General features: G+C 48.7%; 1 protein-coding gene across 3 annotated transcripts in view; it reads left to right on the top strand.

The window, feature by feature from the left end:
- TTC28 (tetratricopeptide repeat domain 28) overlaps positions 1–20,876 on the top strand; it is a 104,765-nt gene extending 83,889 nt beyond the window's left edge. Inside the window, exons 13-23 of one of the 3 annotated variants that reach the window (XM_015643894.3) lie at positions 573–713; positions 4,714–4,858; positions 5,751–5,930; positions 7,000–7,720; positions 9,379–9,503; positions 10,558–10,789; positions 11,205–11,281; positions 13,328–13,351; positions 14,158–14,287; positions 14,815–14,922; positions 15,393–20,876. In XM_015643894.3, the coding sequence (XP_015499380.1) occupies positions 573–713; positions 4,714–4,858; positions 5,751–5,930; positions 7,000–7,720; positions 9,379–9,503; positions 10,558–10,789; positions 11,205–11,281; positions 13,328–13,351; positions 14,158–14,287; positions 14,815–14,922; positions 15,393–17,014 (3,505 nt within the window). In that variant the 3' untranslated portion in view covers positions 17,015–20,876. The remainder of the gene's footprint in view (positions 1–572; positions 714–4,713; positions 4,859–5,750; positions 5,931–6,999; positions 7,721–9,378; positions 9,504–10,557; positions 10,790–11,204; positions 11,282–13,327; positions 13,352–14,157; positions 14,288–14,814; positions 14,923–15,392) is intronic. The other 2 variants (XM_015643896.3, XM_015643895.3) reach the window with 2 other exon arrangements.
- Positions 20,877–22,797: the final 1,921 nt, after the last annotated feature.

Raw genomic sequence — 22,797 nt, 5'->3', positions numbered from 1 at the left:
GAAAGTTTAGATATTAATGTCAGGAGACTGGGAATTTAGAATTGTTGGGCAGTTTCTCTGTATTGCTGCTGCACTTGGGGCACTGATAGAGTAAATTGTTCTGTGCTTTCCCTCTTTGTATAACAGGAATGGCAACACAGCTCCCTCTGCTATGTCACTCTTCACCAGTGAAGGAAGTATGTGGAGCTTGAAGTCTCCAGACTGTGGAGATCTGGAAAGTGCTCACAGGTGTTCTTAGGCAGATAAGGGCTGAGTTGGTGTTTCCTGCAGACTCAGCTTTGCAGTGTTGTGCTGCAGCTTTAGAAGTCCCTGCCTGCACTGCACAGTAAGGGCTCTGCACTCCCACCTGTGTGTGCCACTCACTAAACCTTGAGGAATCCCAGAAGAGGAGGAAATGAGGCTGGTACTGTCTTACATGCCTGACAAAAGGCAAGCCAGGGAAGATTTGGCATTAGCATTTGTTTGAGCTTCTGTTTGAAAAACATTTTTGCTTGGACTGGCTGAGCATTTATCATCAAGCTGTTGGTTCTTCTCTCAGCAATGACCCCTTCATCTCACTGATTCCCCCCCAGAGCCTGTGCTAGCAGTGAGACAGAGAGTGAAGCTGGGGATATCATGGACCAGCAGTTTGAGGAGATGAATAACAAGCTGAACTCAATGACTGATCCAACTGGCTTCCTGAGGATGGTCAGCAGGAACAATCTATTGAACAGGTGAGAATGTAGCACTGCTGCAGGGATCAGCAAGCAGGGGATGTCTTGGTGATGGGCTGCTCTCTAAATTGAAAGTTCAGGTGCATCCAGTGCCAGTGCTCAAGGGGAGAGGCAGCAAGGACTGGTCCCAGTTGTAAGTGATGACTGTCCAGAGGAGTAGCTGTTCTGAATTTGCTCTTCTCCTGGCCAAGTGCTGATTTTGAGACTCCAGGCAGTTGCAGGGGAGCACTGTTTTGTCCCTGCTGTGTGTGAGATGTGGAACTTGGAGCTCTCTCCTGCACACTTGTTACGGAAATACAGGTTTCTGTTGAACTCAAGTGTTGTACCAATTAGATGGGAATATGCTGCATTTCCAGAGTTACAGGACTGTACTAGCTGCAAGTCTCCACTCATTTTCTGCTTCTTACAACTTGTTCTCAGCCTTTCACATGACTGTGCTGATTAGGGCTTAGGGCAACCATTTGGAAAGAAAATTGAAGACAGAATTTTTCCAGTGTGGCTGTGTGATGCAACCCAGGGTTTCTGACTGGATCTGTGCTCGATTGTGGTTTATGAGCACAGGATACCCTAGGCCTTTCTCAGCTGGAAAAGCAAATGTGATCAGCCTGGAGTGTTGTGAGCCACCATTGGAGCTTGTGAACTGTTACAGTATCCCCACGGAACTGGGAGCTGCCTGCTGGCACCAGCAGCTGGCCTGGTTTTCTTCTCAGAATCCACAAGCATGTCTGTTCAAGCTGCTGCACTGATGAAGGACTGTGAGTACTTGCTAGTTTGGGATCACACAGGCAGATCCCCAGAGTTGCTGAGATGTTTTGCCAGTTTATCAGGCTTAGAAAGAGAGGAGATTGTCCCTCTGATTACAGTGGGAAGTAGGATGTGATTCTGTTCCAGGGAATGCTAATCTTCAGGAACAGTGCAGTGGCCAACCATGCTGCATCTCTGTCTTTCTGCTCCACAGGAGCTGTATACATTACTTTGAATCCTGACCTAGGAGCTTAACTCAGGTGTCTTGTCAAGTAAGTAGTTTGTAGTTCTTAGGAGCAGCCCAGGGATGGAGCATCTTGTGCACTTAACTAAAAGCACCCTTAGAAGAGAAGCAAGGGGAAGCATTAGAACAACTGTGTGTGTGATGTCCTTGCAATAAGCACTGAGCTGGAAAAGTAAGGAGAACACTGCTGGTTGGCCTCCCTGCCTGCCCCTCTCCTTTTGCCTCTGGAGAGGGACCTGGGGATGGAGCTAACATTGCCACATCTGTTTGCAGCTGGCTTGCTGAGCCTCGAATTCAGGGTAGGTGCTTCTAAGCATAGAATATCAGGATTTTTTGTCAGTTCTGCTTAGGAAAGCAAACTTGGAGGGTTAGCAGTTCACCTAGGAAACTTCTGAGAGGATATGGGCTTTGTAGGAGAAAGAAGCAACGAAGGAACACTGTGGTGATCTCAGGACAGGGCAACGGCTGTCTGAGCTGAGGATGCCACTGGTACAGCCACCAAGATAGGCACACTGGCTCATGTCTTCTTGCAGCTTCTATTTTCTCTGCTTCTTCGGTAGGGCAGGCTGATCAGGATCATTGGAGCCTATTACTGCCCTCAGGGCCTGACAACTTGCCCTGGAGAGCCATACAGCTGACCTTTTCCAGAGCAGAGGGATGGGGGCATCCCTGGGGGGCTGGCCAGCCCAGGCAGATGGGACAGCAGTGGCTGGGGATCCTTTCTGTGGTGATTCTCTGCCCTCCAGGATGCAGTGCTGCAGATGCAGACCACCCTAGCAGAGAGTGCTGGGGTGGGCTGTGGTTTTTTGCAACCACGAGTGGGTTCTGGAGATACTTGTGGATCCTTGAAAGGATCCACAGGGAGCTCAGATCTGGCTGTTTTGTGTGTGTGTGTCAAGATCCTGAATGTGGATTTAGGGTTGCATCTTTAATAGGAAGAGTCTCTTTGAGGAAGGCTTGATGGGTATCCAACTTCCTGAGGCTGTCAGACCCTGCAGCACCAGGCCTGACTTCCAGCCCTCCCAATGGCTGTGCTTGGCCATGGGGAGTATTTGACTTGTCCAAAATCCTAATTAGTGCTAAGGCAGGAGCAGCTCCGTGCTGGTTCTGGGATGAACCCCTCCTTCTGCCCAGGCCCAGCCACTCATCCTTAGCAGGCAGGGCCAGCACCTGTGATGGTGGTGGTCAGCCAGGTCAGTCTGACCCTGTTCTCTAAGGCTTTGCTTTGTTCCTGCATCTCTAAGACAAAGGGAGGGAGTGGAGCTAAGCCCCGGCTGTTTGTGCTGTTTTTCCGCTTGCTGCAGGCCAGGCTGCCTGTACAAAGGGTTATAAATCAGCAGCACTGCAGAGTCTGAGCAAAGGCTTCCAAATGAGAGATTTCACTCTTCAGACATCAGGGGAACCTCTGCATTGCAAGAGCAAGGTAGAAATCATCAGTGCACCTAGAGCCTTTTGTTGGCTTCTTTGGGAGAAAAGGATGGGCTGGCCAGGGCTCCTGGTCAGCTCCACTTGCCACAAGAGGTCTGTCCATCCTCCCCTGTGGATTTGCTCACTCTTTGTGTACACACCCACACACACATGCAGAGGCAGGAGATGTGAGAGATTTATGGTGCTTCCTTGGTTTTGTTCTCATAAAAAGCAATCTGAGTGGTGAAGAAATAAATCTAGAGCTGCTTGGCTGGGAAACCCAAGATGCAGGAGAGCTTTGCTGATTGGAGTAATCAAGCCCCCATTCCCTGTAGTAAATGAGTGTAACAATCACTGAACATGGGCTGTGGGGCTGGCAAGTGCTGCCTGATGGCAACAAGCCACTCAGGGTGGATCAGAGCACAAGGTCCTGAGGGACCACTGGGATATCCCTGCAGAGATTTTCTTTCCTGATTTTCTGATTTTAAAATCTGTGCTTCATAAGGCTGAACCCTGCAGTCAGATGCTGGATGAAGCAGGGCAGATGGGTGTGAGGGGAGCACACAGCTCATCAGCCTGTGCTGATCCCCTGTTGCACAAATCACCCAGACAAGTTTCCAGCAGGTCTGAGCAGCGTACTCGTCCTGTCACTGAAATCTTGGGTTGGAGAGTATGGGCATCAGACACCAGCCTTTTTTTTGGAATTCTGAGGTTATTCCTATATGCCCATAAGATGGAATTTCCTTGTGGGTGGTAAGAGCATTTTTTTTTTCAGAAAACTACAGATTTTAGGCATGATATGAGCTGTGTCAGAAGGCTGATTGCAGCAGCTGAGGAGAGAAGGAGGGGGAAAAATGTAATTTCTGAGTCTGTGTTGGTATGTATCAGAAATGGTTGGAGTATGTCCCAGACCTCCCTTCCTTTCCTTTGAGGTCCACCTGCTAAAATGTTTTAGAAAATTACCCTTTCCAGATAAAATGATTGTTTGTGCCCCAAGCCAAGGATAACATTTCTGGGGAACACAGCTGCTGGGCTAGTGAGCCCAGAATGGGGCAACTTCATTTCCTCAGCAGGGCAGACACTTGTGGCTGCTGATGCCAGGAGATCATGTGCAGAGCTCTGTGGGAATATCAGAAATGGGCACCAGGTGTTGCACAGCAGTGGCAGAAGTGCAGAATTTTGATGTCTCGTGCTTTGCCTGTTGTCACATTTCCTCTGATATCATTCTAGGTCAGTTGGTGCACAACCCAAGTGCAAATCCTCCTGGGCTGTGGTCAGTTGTCAGTGGGTCTCATGCCTGCCTGCACACGGCTGCTACCCAAACGTGTGCAGGAACAACTGGGAACAGCGCCTCAGGCACTGGAGTGTGTAGAGAAGCTCCATAGCAGTGTCATATGCTGTCTGCAGCTGGTTCATCCTGCCATTAATGTCACTGTTCACTCAGGTGTGAAGCTGAATGGGAGACTGAAGTCCTCCCATGGAGCATCTTACACAGCAGAATCCCCTGGGTGACAGGGCCTGGCTCATGTCACTGTTGGAAGTCGGGGCAGCCACAGGGCAGCTCAGATTCCTGCAGCTAACCTCTCCCTTGCCTTTTGCCCACAGGAGCTGTCAGAGCATGACCAGCCTGTTCAGCAGTACCATGTCTCCTGTTAAGGATGGAACATCATCACTTCAAAGGAGGCAGACTTCTTTCACCAAACCCCCACTCCGTGCTCTCTACGACTTACTGATAGGACCCATGGAAGGAGTAAGCTTTTGGCACAGACACTTATCAAAACCTTCTCAGTGTGGGAAAGCAAGAATAGATGGCCTGGGGCTGGTTTCTGAAGTGTGGTATTTTCACAGACCAGTCTGGATTGGAAGGGGTCTTAGCGACCATTTAGAGTGGAGAATCTAGAAACAAGGATCTAGTCCTGCATACTTGTTTTTTTTGTGGGCTGCCAGTGTTTACAGCTGGAGCAAATTTCAGTTTTTTGAAGTTACTCTTTCCTGGAGTGAAAACAAGCTGGTCTTATGATACACTAGATGAATAAATTTCCAGTTACATGGGACAAGGAGCAGTTGGCACATTTTGTGTCCAGCTGCATGTTCCCTATTGATTAATTGCTTTGCTTCACTTTTCCATCCAAAAGATGCCTTCTGGTGACTCTGGGTTGATGACAAATGTCAAGTGTCTGGAAGTGCAAGCCACGGACACAATCTGTCTGTAGATTGTTTGCTCTTCAGAGGAAATGGCTATTTAGAAATATCAGAAAGAATAGTCTCTGGCAAAGGATGAGGTGTTGACAATACTGACAAGGCATAGGTGGTTGGGGTAAGCCAAGGTTTCAGGCTGGAGCAGAAGAAGCTGCAGTTCCAGGGTGAGGCTGGGCCCCACTGGGCTGAGGCCAGGATGATGACCCAGAGCAGACAGGTCAGTGCCCTCAGCGCTCACTTGTCCCAGTGGAACTGGCTGGGCACAGGTGAGCAGCACTCCAGCTGCACAGGACATGTGCTCATCTGTCACACAGAGCATGGCCCTGATGTGGCTGTTCCCAAACCCAACATGGGGTCAGACTAGAGCCTGATGCTTGGGAGGTGCAGGCAGGGACAGGGGTGGAGTGGAAGGGCCAAATTAATTCTCTCTGCTTTCTTTTCAGGGTTTGATGCATTCCAGTGGGCCTGTTGGCCGCCACCGTCAGCTGATCCTGGTTCTGGAGGGAGAACTGTACCTCATTCCCTTTGCTCTCCTGAAGGGCAGTTCCTCCAATGAGTACCTCTACGAGCGCTTCAGCCTCATTGCAGTGCCATCCATCCAGTCACTGAACCCCAGCTCCAAGGTCTGACACTGCTTATGAAACCCCTCTCACAGAACCTGTCCTGTGGGTGCAGGTCCTGTACATGCTCAGAAAGCAGCAGCTCTGTCCTGCTGTGCCAGACATGAGAACAGAAACCACAAACAGGCCACCCTGGGCCTGAGGAGCATGCTGAGCACCACAGCTCTGAAGTAGGTTCTGATGTAGTTCCTGCAGCACAAAATCACAGCCCTAGGCATGCCAGGAAGGACAAAGGGATTGGATCATTTAGATATCTTCTTCTAAAGAATTGCATGTGCTGGGTGTGGAACTACATGGCAGACTACAGAGATGTAGGTGTCTGTGATCTGTGCTGAGCTTCCTTGCCAAGCTGACTGTTCTGTCACACTGCTGGTATGTTCATCTCCATTTTAGCATTCTGAGTGGGGAAGGCCACTAATGTCTCAGGACACCAAAGCTATGAGGGAGAGCAAATCCCACAGGTGAATCCTGCAGAAGTATCTTCACGCTGAGGTTTGGCAGCAGCATTTCTAATGCTCAGGTCTCTGGGAGAATGCACCAAGTCATATTTGCTCTTGCTGGGCAGCGTTTTGCAGCACATTTTGGTTTGCCCTGGTAAGCACAGTCAGTGGAACAGCAAAAATGTCTGAATCTTGTCAGCATTACTGCCCTTCCATTCAGTATCAGCTGCCTGCAGCACCTGCTGCTGGCAGTGCTGACACTGATCTTGGAAATAACGGGTGCGAGGAATCTCTTGGGGAGTGATTGCAGGTAGTGTTCCAGTAATGTGAGAACCTGCAATCTTCTTTATGTTTTTAGCTTTGCTGCAGCCCTCAAAAGGACCTGGGCTGTATCTGCTGCTTTCTGTTCTTACTTTTTTGTTCACCCAAGATCTGGGGATAGAAGTCTTGAGCAGACTCAAGCAGAGGTGTTCCTTGGAATATTTAAACAGAAGAAACTAAAGAAATGCAGTCTTCCTGTAATTATGACAACCAGACTTATGTTTAGAACCAAAGGGACAGGATATTTTATCACCAGCACCATAAAACCCAGATTTTTGAATTCCGTTTTCTCTTTCTCTTTCTCTGTGTAGTCCCAGGTGAGGAAGAATACTCCTGCTTACTCCAGTTCTACCTCAATGGCAGCTGTGATAGGAAATCCCAAGCTCCCTTCAGCAGTTATGGACAGGTGGCTGTGGGGACCTATGCCCTCTGCAGAAGAGGAAGCATATATGGTATCTGAGTTACTTGGCTGCCAGCCCTTAGTCGGCAGCTCATCAACAAAAGAGAGAGTCATGAGTGCCCTCACTCAGGCAGAATGTGTCCATTTTGCAACCCACGTCTCCTGGAAACTGGCTGCTTTGGTCCTGACACCCAACACTGACAGCAACCCAGCCAGCAGCAAGAGTTCTTTTGGGAACCCCTACACAATCCCAGAATCTCTTAGGATGCAGGATGATGCCAGTGATGTGGAAAGCATCTCGGACTGCCCCCCTCTCCAGGAGTTCCTGCTTACAGCAGCTGATGTGCTGGATCTGCGTCTTCCTGTCAAGCTAGTGGTTCTTGGCTCTTACCAAGAGTCCAACAGCAAAGTCACTTCTGATGGAGTCATTGGCTTGACAAGAGCATTCCTGGCTGCTGGGGCTCAATGTGTTCTTGTGTCACTCTGGCCCATTCCTGTGGCTGCTTCCAAAATGTTTGTGCACGCCTTTTACTCCTCTCTCTTAAACGGGATGAAAGCCAGCGCAGCCCTCGGGGAAGCAATGAAAACCGTGCAGAGCAGCAAGCAGTTCTCCCATCCAGCCAACTGGGCAGGTAGGAAGAGTGTTCTTCTGGACAAATCAGATGGGGTTTCTAGGGAGCTGCCAAACCATGAGCTAAACAAGGAGCAGTGCTGGCAGGTAATTGGGAGCAGTGTGTACCCTGTGCTTTCCCAGAATCCAGCCCCTGTGCCTCAGACCCTGATTCAGCTGAGTGTGGCTGAATGTCACTGTCTCAGAACTCATCAGCATTTCACTGGGCACAGTAGGTGGGTATGGATTGGGTGTAATTAGAAGCAATTGTGAGGTGAAGTGTGTTTCGTGACTGGAAAGAAATAAAGTGCAGTACAACAATTCATTCTCTGTGTTTCAAATCTCCAGGCTCACGCTTCCTGTGTCCATGGGATGGAGTCAGCTGGAGCACACATTTAGACTTTTTAATGGAAAATTTAGTGACACTTCAACAGGAGGCAGGGGAAGTGCTGCTAGAATCAGCAGCAGCAAGTAGTTGTGATTTCTATGACATAAACATTGTAGGGCTTATTCCTTTAGTCCTTTTAGGAGACAGGTTTCCCTTGCTTCTGTTGAGAATGTCTCAGCAGTGTCAGCTCCTTGTGCAGTGATCTGTATGTTGAGATTTGGAATGAAAAAGTCTTGGAGCTCAGCAGTGCTGTGACAGGAATACGTACAGATAACCTAATTTTTCTTCCTGGCATGAGGCCTGGTTTTTGAAAGCTGCAGGCATTCCCCAAATTGATTTTTGCACAGGCAGCAGAACCATGTTATTTAGCTCAGGAAACTGTGGTGAATATGGCTCTGGTGTGAACTGCAGATGGCTGGAGGAGCGGGAACTTGTTAAAATGAGTCAGGCTGACAATGATTTCAGGCATGTTGAGTCCAGCGTTAGGATGTGGTTCAGGTAGTACCAGCTCTGAGCTGAGTTCAGGTTACTGGCCACAGTTCAGATGGGATTTTATTTTCCTTCCAAGATTTTTTTTTTTTTGTATCAAAGGAAAAGAGCATTAAAAAGCCCCAAAAGTGACCACTTCCTAGGCAGAAAAGAAGAAATGTGGACATGGTGCTTGGTATTGCCAGCAAGCAGAGGCTTTCAGCTGCTCAGGCTGTCTGAGTACTGCCCCTTCCATGACACTGTGCAAATTCATCACACACAGTCCCTGACTTCACTGCTGACCCTTGGCACTGGGTTTTGGACAGAGCACCAGAGCCAGGAGCAGCTGCATCCTCACTGCATGAATGAGAAGGGAGATGTAGAGCTCTTTCTGCTGACATCTGGGGAGTCTGGCATTGAATGGTGCATGAACCAGGACAGGTTTCTGACCAGGACAGCGAAAACTTCCCATGTTCACAGTTCTGTTCTGTGACCACTGTTGGCTTTGTGTTGATTTCTGTGGCTGTCAAGACCTTCAGTGTGCCTGGACAAGTTTAGCTGCAATCCAGTGGTTTTCTGATTGCTTGAACAGGAAGACACTATTGATTTAATAGCAGGGGACAGTAAGAAGTATCTAGAAACTTTCTGGTAGTTCAGTCTGCATGAGTGGGCAGGGTGTGGGTAGCAGCTCTGGGAAAAGAATGTCCCTGTGCAGGGTACACAGTGGACCATGATTCACTGGTCTGAGGGAAGAGGACATCTGAGTCTGTTTTGAACATTTTCCATAACAACAGATTGATTGTCTCTCACTCTGAATCCTGCAGGCTTCATGCTTATTGGGAGTGATATGAAGCTGAACAGCCCTTCTTCATTGGTAGGACAGGCCCTGACTGAGATCCTGCAGCACCCTGAAAGGGCCCGGGATGCTCTGCGTGTCCTCCTTCATCTGGTAAGGGAAAGGAAGAGCTATTACGGCCATGAGTGGCAGCACAGCCCACCTAGTCCTGAGACACCCTCACCTGAGGGCATGAGTGGAACAGCAGCCACTCCCTGGTGTGCAGCCACTCCCACTTGAATATATATATAGATATATATAGATATATATACACACCTTCATCCCTCCTCCCCTGCCATGATGTATCCTCTTGCAAAATTCTGGGTCAGTGTGAAAGACTTGGACGCTTAAGGAAGTGTTCAGTGCAAAAAGAGGCAAAGTAAGCAAAATCTTAGATTGTATTGTGACAGAATCTTCCTTGGACCCATCTGGTTTGCATTAGCTGTTGAATTGGGTTTCTGCTTAAGGGGTAAGCATTGGGATTAATTGTTTATACAGGGAAATAGCTACGAACATGGCAGTCATGGAAACACAGAGCCCAGTCACTGCTGTCTCTGCATATTTGGAAGATAAGAGGCCCTTCTGTCCCCATCTGTGCCACCAGTCTGTCCTAGGGAACAGTGGGACTGGAGCCAACTGCCAGGTGGCTGGAATGATCACTCATGACTTCTAATACTTTTCCTCCCAATGCATCATCTGTGGTCTCACAGGAGTGTGAAGTATCCATAGAATGATAGAAACCTGTGAGTGTTGCTGGTCCTCCCAGTTGCTGGGGATTGTGGACACTCATCTCTCTTTCCTGTCAGCCATGTGGCTGCAGGCTCTTTGTCTGGTAATAAGCAATCTGGAACCCCAAGGTGAGTAATCTTTTGGGGAGAAATGCAGCTGCCAGGCTTAAAGGAAGCTATCCCAGACAAACTGCTACTTCGTTTCCTATGGCATTATTGTTCCCAGCGTCCCAGAGAATACTGACACTCATCACTGTGATGTTACAGCTGTGAATGCTGAGTTACTGGAGCTTCTCTTTTCAATGTCCTCTCGTGTGAGACAGGCCTGGATCAATCTTGGATTTGCTGTCTCCCAGCTTGCTGTTCCAGTCTCTTCTCTGTGTAAAAAGAGGCAGTCAGTAACAGCATCTTGTACAATGAGCTGTGTCATTTCCCCACAGGTGGAGAAATCATTGCAGCGAATCCAGAACGGGCAGCACAACTCCATGTACACCTCCCAGCAGAGTGTGGAGAATAAAGTTGGTGGCATTCCAGGCTGGCAAGCACTCCTCACAGCAGTGGGATTTCGGTTGGACCCGCCAGCCAGCGGCCTCCCTGCAGCAGTGTTCTTCCCAACCTCGGACCCTGGGGACCGGCTGCAGCAGTGCAGCACCACCATCCAGTCCCTCCTAGGTGAGAGGAGGCAGCTGTGGGCCAGACCAGGCAGACATCAGCCTTTCACGCCTTTCTGTGATGTCAGCATGTGAAGCAGGGATGTTTTACATCAATGAAATCAATGTATTCGACTGGGAAGAAGTTCTAAAAGTAAATGTTAACTGAAAATTTTGTCACAGATGAGAATCATTTGCTGCTGGGTCGAGTAAGTGTGATGTGACTGTTCCTCTCTCCCAGCTCTCAGTCAGGAAACCTGTCATCAGATGCAAAGTGGGAAGACCTTTTGCTTTCTGGAAATTGCTGCTGCTTCCAGAGCTGTCCAGTGATGTGGGGGAGAGGTTTTAGGAATTAGCCAAGTGTGTATTCTGTTCAGGTTTGTTGCATTTTTTGCAGTCAAGAAACAGATACAGATGTTTCTGCTGATGTTTTTCAGGTTTGCCTAACCCTGCACTTCAGGCACTTTGTAAACTTATCACAGCTTCAGAAACAGGAGAGCAGCTTATCAACAGGGTGAGTTGGGAGGTATTCCTCCAGTACCAGGTTCCAAATGACTCTTCCCAGGTCAGTAAATTCAGAAATACACAGAACGGTTGATGCCTGGTTTATCAACACAGAGCTTGCTAGGAGACTTGAGGGTTGAAATTCTAAACTTGCCTGTTTGTATGAATGAATGAGAGTGTCCAGAAGGAAAATATGCAGGTGGGTTACTGGGTTGCATGGCCCTGGGGCTCCCTGGCCAAGTGAAAGCATGATCCCTACAGCAGTGTGGGGGTGTTGAGTTACAGACCCCTAACTGCTGTTGGGCCACCCTGCCTAGGCCCAGCTGACTGCTCATTGCCCACCATATCTAGTGGAGTCCCAAGGTATGGTTGACTTTGGACAATGCAAGGTCTGTCAGAAAACTCAGTGAGCCTGTGCTGCTCCTGTGTGTGCTCACAGCTCCATGGAAAGGATTTCTGGTCTTTAGGAGAAGGGCAGTACTACCTGTGGTGATGGGATTTCTCCCTGCTCCCTCAACCTCCTTCACACTCTTCCCTCTCCCATCTCTGGAGCATGCCTAGCCTAACCTGACCTTTCTCTGCGCCACCAGCCTGGCTGCTTTCCATTCCATGGTTCTTACTGTCCTGAGTGCTCCTGTAATGAGATTTCTCTTCATCATTTGCCTGCTTTAGTACGTGGACACACTCACACAGGGATTGGGCCTATATGTCACTGTCTTTCCCCTTTCCCCCTGCAGAAGCATTCCAGGCAATACTGTGGTGGGGAGCTGGGATTGGTTCTGTGTGGTTGGGCTGCCCTTCATTTGGTCATATGGAGTCTGCAGAAAAAGCCAGAGAAGAGCCTCAGCTTCTCTGTTACCTGCTGAGTGGCTCTGGCAGCCCACTAGGATGAGTCTGCTCCAAGGAAAGGATTCCTGATAGGATCCTGTTAGGATCTGCAGCAGAGTTTGTGGTGTTTCCAATGCCCTTGGTGACCAGTGTCCTTGGCAGTGTTTTGCCTCTTGCCTTGGCTCTCATCAGTGCCTGAGATGTGTGTGGTTAACCTCAGGGTTATCTCCCTCATGGCTACCCAAGGGAGGCAAAGTCTTCAGGGTGTGAGGAGGACAGGACAGCGTTCCCATGGCTCAAAATGCCTTAGAGTGCTAATGGAGTGGCTTCATGATTGCTGCCCTGCCTCAGATAATTAAATTACCCAAGGAAAAACATTCAGCTGGCTGTGCACAAGTAGCAAAAGACTCACCCTTTCCTTGCTGCCCCACAGAGTAAATACTGGCAGGGATATTGCAATTTTCTTCCATAGCCCAGACCCCTGGCAGAATTTCCTTTTACACCAGTCTATCCTGTTACATGCTGGTTTTCAGCAGCTCTCCTCTACATTGTGGTTATTGCTTTTTTCCTCTTCTGCCTCTTGGCAGTTCATGGTGTGAGCAGCTGGGGCTCTGCCTGTCCCAGAGGAAAGCAGACTTTGTTCCAGACAGAAGCAGGATGTCAGACATTACAGTCAGTGGGTGCTGCTCCTTGGTTTTCCTGAGTGGGTGACCGGCATCACAGGGGAACAGATGCTCTTGGTATGAGTTGAAGCAGCAAGGTGGGAGCCTGAATGACTGCACTGGATAGGAAATGCTTATTTTGAGTACAGAAGAGAAGGTAGGAAGCACAAAAGTGAGAACTTTAGATTACTGAGTGTGCAAGGAAAACTTAGGGATTTCTGACTGCATTGATGCCAGTACTGTGTCCCAGAGGAAACAAGAAAAGGGCTGTTTTATGTTCAGCCTCCTGCCAGTGTGGGTTGGCCCGAGTGTCTGCCTGCTAAATGTCTCAGCTGTCATGAGCTGGGCACTCCCAGATTCCAGCTGCCTGTTCCCATGCTGTTGGATTCACAGCTCAGGCCATTTGCATTGCTCCCTTCTTTCTCTGGACAGAGCATCTTGCAGTCAGGGTGCTGGCTCACACATGGATGTGTCCCTGCAAGGTTCCTCAGCACAGGCACTTTGTAGCACAGAGTAACCCATGTTCTTTTCTCCTCTTTTCCTTTCTTGTTACCTGCTGCCCGAAGGCTGTTAAAAATGTGGTGGGAATGGTGAGTATGATGTGCACGGGGATGACACTGCGGTGCAGGGTGAAATGCTGGGGTCGCTGCAGACCCATGCCCTGTGCTGCAACGTGTCTGCACCCACTCTCAGGCCTGGGATTTGCTCCACAGAGCTACTGTGGAAAAAGGCCTGTGTAAGCTTTTGTGGGTTGTGAGAGATGGGTGGTCCTGAGGTTAGCTGGTCCCTGATTAATGGCTTTCCATCTTTGCTGCCCTGGCTGTGTTGGTGAATTAAACGGGATCCTGGCATCTTAATTTGTGTCAGATCTTCATAAACACATTTTCTCTCTAGCTTGCTACTCCTGTCCCTTAGGCACAGTTGAGAAACTTCTTTCCTGGAGGCCGTGGAGATATTAGGAAAGTCTTCCATGGTTTCATATGACTTGTTCTGCCCAGTTAATGAGTTTCTTAGTTTTTGCATAAGGAGTATGGCTCAGTCATGGAATGGGCTTTATTTCTGTGAGCAGCCCTAGAGTATCTCTTTCCTTTTCTTTCCCTTCACAGATGTTCCTGCTGTGCTTCCTTCTTGCTCAGTTTCCACTGGCCACCCCCCAGCCCTCACCCCCCTGCTCTGTCCCTGCCTTTGCTGCTGTTCCAGTCTGTCTGATGTTGCTGTCCCTGAACTGTCCTTCTTCCCAGACCTTCCCATCTCTCTGCTCTGTTCAGGAGCAGCAGCTGAACTGGGTGTCCAGGGAAAGGGTGTCCAGGGAAAGGGCATTGCCTTATCTGTGGCTGTAAGAGAAGCAGTGATGTGACTTGCAAGGAATGGCTAATGTCTGTATTGCTGTCTTCAGCTGCATCAAGTCCTGGTTCAACTTCAGGCAGGCGAGAAGGAGCAAGATTTTCCCTCTGCACCAATCCAGGTCTCCATCAGTGTCCAGCTCTGGAGGCTGCCTGGTTGTCATGAGTTTCTGGCAGCTCTAGGTAGGAAAACATTTATTTCTGTTGTCTCTAAACCCATTGCTGGTGTTTCATGTGGGAGCTTGAAGCACTGATAAGACTCACAGCTTCCCATTTGTCTGCCTCCTGCAGCCCAGCCTGCATTTGCCAAATTCTGAGGTCTCTGCTCTTCAGCTCCATTTCTGTGAGAAAACCTGGAATTAATAATAAATGTTTTGGCATGTAGGACACTGTCCCCTGAGATGTGTTTGGTATATAATTTCCTGACAACTCCAAATAATTTGCCACTACAGAAGTGTTGACAGGAGTGATTTGTTAATGAGTGTGTGTGTTCCCGGTACAGCACCACAAAGCTCCCAACACCTGGAGAAGGTGTGCTAAACAATAATAAATAACAACAATAAACTGCACATGAGAGGTGAAGTCATCCTTCTGAGGGTGCTGCAGGCTGTCATACCTCTCTGTTCTGTCTGTTATAAATGAGATTACTCTTATTTGAGACAGAGGGTCTTTCTGTGAGCTGTGATTTTTTGTTCCATGTCCCACTACAGGTTTTGACCTTTGTGAAGTTGGCCAAGAGGAGGTCATTCTGAAAACTGGGAAACAAGCTACCAGGAGGACCATGCACTTTGCTCTACAATCCTTGCTGGCACTTTTTGGTAAAGCTGCTCAGTGTGTTTTTTCTCTTGTGTCATCAGATGATTTGATCAGAATGGCTTCTGCTGAAATCTCACACTCACATCTTTGCAGAGGTTACACGTGTCACACAGACCAAATGGGATACAGAGACTGGAGTAAATGTTATTTTTATATGGGAAAGACTTGTCTGAGAAAAACAGAAAGATAGATAGAGTCCAGCAACTGGAGGACATGTAACTCATTGTTTTCAGATATAAAATGCTAGTGAACTGAAAACTTCCATCTAGGATACCTGGACAAAGGTTCTTGCCTGGGCTGTGCACTTCTTTTTCCTTGTCTAAGTAGTAGTTGATTGTTCTGAGGCAACATAGAGCCTGAGGGCATGTTTTGTAGCATTTTCTCAGTTCTGATAGAACGTTACCTGGTTTTATTTGATTTTATGGTGTATCTAGGGGCGTGGTTGCACATACTCTTGTCTTTTCTTTTTTAGATTCTACAGAGCTGCCCAAGCGTCTTAGCCTGGACAGTTCCTCATCACTGGAGTCACTGGCTTCTGCTCAATCTGTTTCCAACCCTGTAGCTCAGTATCAAAACCCTCCATTCTCTCCTACCTGTCCAGACAGCATTGCCTCAGATGCCATTTCTGTGTACAGCCTGAGCTCCATTGCTTCTTCCATGAGCTTTGTTTCCAAGCCAGAGAACATGCTGGATGGGGCAGGACACAGAGGACGGCAGGATTATGAGAGGCCCAAAAATATCTATCCACATAGGTCTGCAGCTCAGAGCCAGCTGTCACCACAAGCCACTGCAGCCAGCAAAGATGAGGAAGAGTATGAAGGTTTCTCTATAATCAGCAATGAGCCTTTGGCCAGTTACCAAGAAAACATAAAACCAAAATTCTCCCCTGACCACAAACAGCCCAAAACTAGTCAGAACGGAGGCATTAAAGTGTCCATCAACTCCAAAGGGAGCATAAGTACTCCAAATTCTCCTGTTAAGATGACTCTCATCCCCAGCCCAAATTCACCTTTCCAAAAAGTTGGGAAACTTGCGAGTTCTGATACTGGGGAATCTGACCAGTCTAGCACTGAGACTGACAGCACTGTCAAATCCCAGGAGGACAGTAATCCAAAGCTTGATCCACAAGAGTTGGCCCAAAAAATTCTGGAGGAAACTCAGAGTCACCTCATTGCTGTTGAACGTCTTCAGAGAAGCAGCAGCCAGATCAGCAAGAGCAGCAGTTCAGAGGAGGGGGCTCCCAGCCCGGCCGGCGTGTCCGCGTTCCGCTCCTCGGAGACCAGCGCCTTCAGCCGCCCGCTCAGCTCCAGCCACAGGAACCAGTCTTCACCTCTTGCCATTAAACCAAAGCCTCCAACGAGGAGTTCATCCCTTCAGAAGGTGAGCTCTGGCTATAACAGCCCCACAACATCGGAGATGTCAAACAGAGAAGGCACAGGCCAGTACAGTGGGCAGCCATCTCCAGGTTGTGATTCACATGGGTCCCTAACTGAGCAGCCTCCCTTTAAACTCAAGTACCCCAGCTCTCCTTATAGTGCTCACATTTCTAAATCACCCAGAAACATCTCTCCGAGCTCAGGGCATCAGTCTCCTGCTGGCAGCACTCCATCTCCTGCTCTTTCTTATTCCTCAGCTGGTTCTGCTCGCTCAAGCCCAGCTGATGCCCCAGACATAGACAAATTAAAATTGGCTGCCATCGATGAAAAAGTGCAAGCGATTCACAACTTAAAGATGTTCTGGCAAAGCACTCCCCACCACTCCACTGGCCCAATAAAGATTCTCCGAGGAGCTCCTGGAACAATGACTTCTAAGAAAGATGTCCTCAGCTTGCTCAATTTATCACCACGACACAGCAAAGAAGAAAGTGCAGAGAAGCTGGAACTGAAGGACCTGTCTATTGGGCAACACCTTGCTGCTTCGCCACAGAAGATCCCTCCAAATGGACACAGACACCCTGAAACCACAAATGCCATGACATCAGCTCATTCCTCACCTGGCAACACTCTGGGAGCTGTGCGTCCCCTGAGGCTGCCAGCTGGGAACGGGTATAAATTTTTGTCACCAGGAAGATTTTTCCCTTCCTCCAAATGTTGAAATGTCCCAAGTACCAGCTGATGACTTACAGTCTTGTTGAAGTATTTGCTTCTGCCCACTTGCCTTTACCAAAACAGAACCAGTAGCTAAGCAGCCGTGGTCATGCCCTCATCTGGCAGTGCCCAGGGATGGGACAGGCTGGCCTGCTGTCACTGTGGGGGCACACGGCCTCACACACATGGGTTTTCATTTCCCTTATCAGGACCTTGGCCAGACTCACCTGATAACAGGTTTTTTGTAGTCTTCAGTATTCGCAGCAGCAGGTGCAAAGCATCTGCTTGTCTGTTCATTAAATACTGGCTTTTAAGCCACCTCCTCATATTTCTTAACCAGAAGTTTTACAGCTGGCTTTTTGTACAGAAATTACACATATCAGGGGTTGGAGAGGAAAGGGAGAGGAGGCAGAACATTCCTGTGTACCACAAAGAACAAAGGTACAAGGGTCTGCCTGGAGAAAGATGAGCCATGTACTCAACTGCTTTCAAAGACTGACAGAGAAGACCACATGCCTCTAGATACTTCTGCCAGGTTGGCCAAACCAGAAACTGCTGTCAGTAAAACTCCATAGCAGCAGGATCTGGCAGTTCTGTTGCATCATTTAGAGACTGGAGAAACAAAGACAAGAGGAGAGAGGTGCCCCATTCTAAAATCTGCATCTCAGGTAATTTTTTTTGGAGGGAAAGCCCTCAGATGAGACTTTGCTGGTTGGTCTGCTCAAAGGAAATGTTTGGGGCCTAACAAACCAGATGAGCCTGTGTGTGTGGTAGTGTGTGTTAGAGAGACAAGTTCTGTTTTTATTGAGTGCTCTGGTCTCTCTGGCACACCACATTGTGAACTTCTTATCCTGGCAAGTTTTGGGCAGTACTTACACCTCTGTCTGCTCAGTGAGCACAGGAAAAGATTACAGATACTACAGCTCAGAACATTATTTTGTAGTTCCACAGCAGGCAAGAATGTGACATCAGTGTGTATGATTCAGACATCACCTGACCAAATAAAAATCCCTCTTTGATCCTGCTAAATCATTGCCAGGGCTCAGTGCAGCCAGGTCTGTGAACCTTCTCCATGCTGTGGAGGCAGATTTCCTTTGGAGCAAGTGTGGAAACAAGTTTCATTTGGAGCAGGTGTGCCAGTGTAAGCAGCTGTTGGCGCAGCTGGAGCCAGAAGCAGAGGCAGCAAGCGGAGGGGCTGGATGCAGAACCCGAGTGCCCTCTGACATGTGGAGGAAAGGGGACCAAGAGCTCCCCCAGGGCGATATGTACAGTCAGCATCCCTAGGCTAGGTGGGGTTTAGGAGTTAGGGGCAGGCTGGAGATGGTTTCTAAGTGGCTGTGGAATGCAGTGATGTGATCAGGATCCCAGTGATCATTTACATGCACTGAAGCCGTGGGCTTGTGGCAGCATCGACCCCGCCACGTGAGCTCAGATCCACACAAGGTATTCACAGGCTGTGAAGTCAGAGCACTGTATCACCAAGGTTCTTGGTGTCTATTCTGCACTCCCAGAATTGGCTGAGTGACTGAAGGCTAATCACTTCACCTCTCCGTGCCTCGTCTTCCCTTTCTATCTAAATGGGGATAGTAATACTTACCTACCTACCTCACAGAGGTGTTGTGAGGCTGAATTCATTAGGCCCTGAGTTTTAGCTGGATCTTAAGTCAACTTCCAGTCTTGCAGCTGACTGGAGAGTGCAGGCAGCTCTGTGGACGTACCAGAGGTACGTTGCTAATGCAGAGAATTGTACTTAGCATGGCTGGATGCTCTTGTTGTAAACATGGATCAGATAATTTGTGATTTTCTTAGGGATCTTGGAGGAAAAGTGTGATAGCAGGGCAGAGAATGCAGTTCTGATACGGAAACATGAAAATGCTTAGGCTCAGCTTACAGGGCATAATCAGATGCATGCTGTGAGAATATTCTGGAGTCTGCTGGTTTCATCCTTTTTATCATCACAAGAAATCAACACAAGTACTAAAGGCAAAGGATAGTGGGCTGGGTTGTTAGAGCCAGCTAACAAAGGAGGAGGGATCACCAAAGTTTTCAGTGCAGAAAGAGTAGTTACCTAGTCGTACACAATGTAGCAGAACAGTTGATTAAATCTGTTCAACTCATTATGATGCAAGTTATATGTCTGTACATGACATCTTCCTGTGATGGTTTGGTGCTAAACATCATCTTCTTGTCATTTGGCAGAAAAACTTAGAATAGTGGGCCAAAATGAGTCAGCACAGCATCTGCCCCTTGTGGAGACAGTGATGCTGTTGATCGTGCCACTTGCTATGGTCACAGGACTGCTGAGAGACTTCATGTGACCTGCTCTGTTTCTAACCAGCATAAACTTTCTGAAACGACATCCCAGGAACACCCAGGATGGAAGTGGGCAGCTTTTTGTTTATAGCAACAGCAAATACTCCCTATAGTGCTGCATAACACGCCAGAAATAAGCCTCTTCGTTGTAGTTTACTTCCGTAACTAAAGGATCTTTTAACTTGTAGAAATTCTATGCTGCCATTTTGTTACAACCCATTTCTGTGCTCCAGCAGGTTTCATGCTGGCTTAAAGCTTTCAGACAGAGCTAAATTGGGGTGGGGGGTGTGGGGCAGTGGTTCTTCTGTTGTTGTTTTTAAGGAGGGGGGAGCATTAGAAACAGGGAAGGGTTTGGATGTAGAGAAAGTTCAGTATTTGGGGAATTTGATGTTGTATAAATATGGAAGGTGAGTGTCACTAGAACAAGTCTTTTGGGAAATAGGTCTCCGTTGACTTGGCGCAGGTCACTTCCATTGGCTTGCCAGGAGCCATGAAGTGCATGCTTACTCGTGGCTGGGAGACACTGCACACCTTGTCCCTCACTCCTCCACCTCCTGAATGAGAAACCACCCCTTTGTGAGGAAATAAAGAGTTTTAACAGGTTTGCCCAATACGTGGAGAAATTCAGGAAATGAAAATCACATGTTCTCCATTTGCTATTAGAATTCCTTCTTGTGGGTTTAATGCATTTGTCGTTGTTGTATTTGTGCATGGTACAAGTGACAACACTGCGTAATACAGTGAGCAATAACAATTAGGTATTAACCACTTTCACGTTAAACCTGCCACATGCAACTATTCCCCAAGGCCATAGAATGTTTTGGTTTTGCCCTGTACGTTTTACTGCGTGAGATTTCAGATTTTTTTTATTGACTGTCTTTAGCTCCAACTAAATGGGAACAGTAAACAACCCCTGTGATAAAAATCTAGTTTAATTTGATTTTGTTGGTTAGCCTGTACCTCTGGCCTGACATTGGTTTTCCTTCTTTTTAACCATACCTTACTGAAACAAGGAAAAAGCATTGAGGGGGTGCTACACCTATGCATATCACTCTAGGCCATATTTTCTTTCATTAGGGCAAGCTCGTTCTGTGAACATCTCTTCCAAGTTGCAGAACAGATCCAGGGGAACAGAGGTGTCTGTGAATCTGTTAGGAAGCACTGGTAGTTTCAGCTGGATGGTGATAATGGGTTTGAGCAGTTTCTGGTTCATTGCATTGCCATGCTGCCCAGCAGGGCTGCACATGTGTGTGTGGTCACTCGTCCCCTCAGCTGCAGAAGAGCGCTGGGGACGGTGACCCAGAGAGGATGGTCAGCAGAGGCTTCCCAGCAGCAGCCCTTCAGCACTCGCTCTCCCTGTGTGCAGTGTTAGCCATGTTTGGCCTCTGTGGACTTTCTTTGTAAATTAAAACTCTGTTTCCAGACAGCATTAAACTTTTTATATTATGAAATTTACCATGTAAAAAGATTTTCATATTTTTATTGAAATTGCTAAGGCATTTGGCCTTTTCTTCTTTGTGATTTCAGTGTCTATTAAAGCATGAGTTCTCTCAGTGCCTCAGTCTCTTGATCTGGAAGGATGTTGGGGAAGGGTGGTTGTTGTCTGTGCCAGGTCTGGGGTCAGCAGATGTGGCTACTTGTGACACTGCCGTGTGTGGCAGGATGCTGCTGTAAACAGAGGCTTGGGGACTGAGCAAACACCAGACAAATGCTGTCCATATGGGGAAGGAGCAGCAGCAGGAACTGCACGCTGCCAGCATTTTGAAAAACCAAATAAAGGAAAATCCTGAATGCTTTGGGGAACAGAGATTTACAATCCCCTCCAACCGTGCCCCAGCACAGCCCTGACCACTGCTGCGCCTCATGGCCTGAGTCATCATCCAGGGACTTCCGTGGAAGTGTGTCCATAGGAAAAGCCTGCTGAGGCTTTTCCTTACAGCCATTTATGTGGGGAAGGAGTGTCTGGCAACACTGAATTTTATCTGGATTTCTGTTGTGTAAATGCCTCATTGGTTCTGGCTCCTGGCAGAGGAAATGTGGGGGATGATGGCTTCTCCAGGGAAAGGGGAGCCAGGGAGGCTGCAAGAGGGTCCTGTGTCACCTCTGGGAAAAAGGCACCTCTGCAACACAAGTGTGGAGCCTGTGGTTGGTTTCTTTCTTTCCAGTTCATCTGCTTTTACGTTTGTGCATTTCAAACAGAGGGAAAGCAAAAGTCTGCGTGGCTGTGGAAAACATCTGGGGAAAAAAAAAGAAAGCTAATGCTTAGCAACTAGAAAGCAAATCAATATATTTAGAATACATTGTTTTAAGTAAATCCTGTAGTTTTCCTTGAATTACAATTTTTGAGAACCTAAAAGTGTGGAAGTATATTTCCTGGCTGCTTTGTTCTTAGGGCAACGTGTTGCTACGGGATTACTTCATTATGTAAACCAGGATAAAGCCAATTTCAACACACAGAACGTGCCTTGGGTGGTCCCACCCCTCCGCCCCCAGTCAGGAGCCTCGGTAGAACTTCTCCCTGTCACACTGTCCTGCACTGGCCAGCATCACTGGAATTCCTCTCCTCCAGGAGCAGTTTTCCAGGTTCCTCACAGCCTGGAAGGGCTCCACTTGGGGTTGATTTCAGCTTTCTTTCAATGTTTCTGAACTTTTAGACCTGCAGACTCCTTTCATTTTGTAGTTTATAATGCCAGCTGAAGGTCGAAGTCTCAGCCTGGCTGAACCTTGTTAGGTTATCAGGTCATTATTAATCCCTGTCGTCCTTGTGGCTGCGATGGAGACTGAAATAAAAGGTCTCACAAGAGGGCGGCATTGGCCGCGGAAACCGAGTCTGCTACAGATTTGGCGTGGTTTCATTTGCGTGGCAATACAGGGGCAGTCCCGAGTTAACCGGGATCCGCGGGCAAAGGATTTTCCTTGAAGCAGATTGGAAAGGGGAATTTAGGTTTCCCCCGGTGTGGAGGCGGAGGAAGGGACCGGCAGCGGCGGTGCTCGGTGTGACAGCGGGGACGGGCTCCCCGAAATTCATCGCCTCTGCAGCTTCTCACTTCCCGCCGTGCTGGGGGTGACCCCATTCGGCAACGGCGTCGGTCCGTGAGGGCCCGGCACCGCGGACCGGGTAACCCGGGGTGTCTGGTACTAGCACCAGCCGTCCCCGCCCGTTGGGCAGTGCGGAGGGTCCGTCCTGCTGCTGTACAGGGCCTCGGTACCCGGAGCCGCCGGCCCCGTGCCCCAGACAGGCCCCGACCCCGGTTCCGCTCCCGGTTCCGCTCCCCGGTTCCGCTCTCTCTGGCCCCGCGTGCGGCGCCCGGCGATGACGTCACCCCGCCGGCAAGGGAGGGAGGGCGCATGCGCACCGGAGCTGGCCCGGCGCGTTCTGATTGGCTGCTGACGGGTGAGGTGTGCGCTCGCGGGGGCTGCGCGCTCTCGGATTGGCGGCACCCGGCGCGTGCGCGCCTCCGGGCGAGGCGCGAGCGC

The sequence above is a fragment of the Parus major genome, chromosome 15 (assembly GCF_001522545.3).
Source record: "Parus major isolate Abel chromosome 15, Parus_major1.1, whole genome shotgun sequence".
Taxonomy (NCBI): domain Eukaryota; kingdom Metazoa; phylum Chordata; class Aves; order Passeriformes; family Paridae; genus Parus; species Parus major.
The sequence above is the reverse complement of the archived record's forward strand: the minus strand, read 5'-3'. Positions and strand labels throughout refer to the sequence as shown.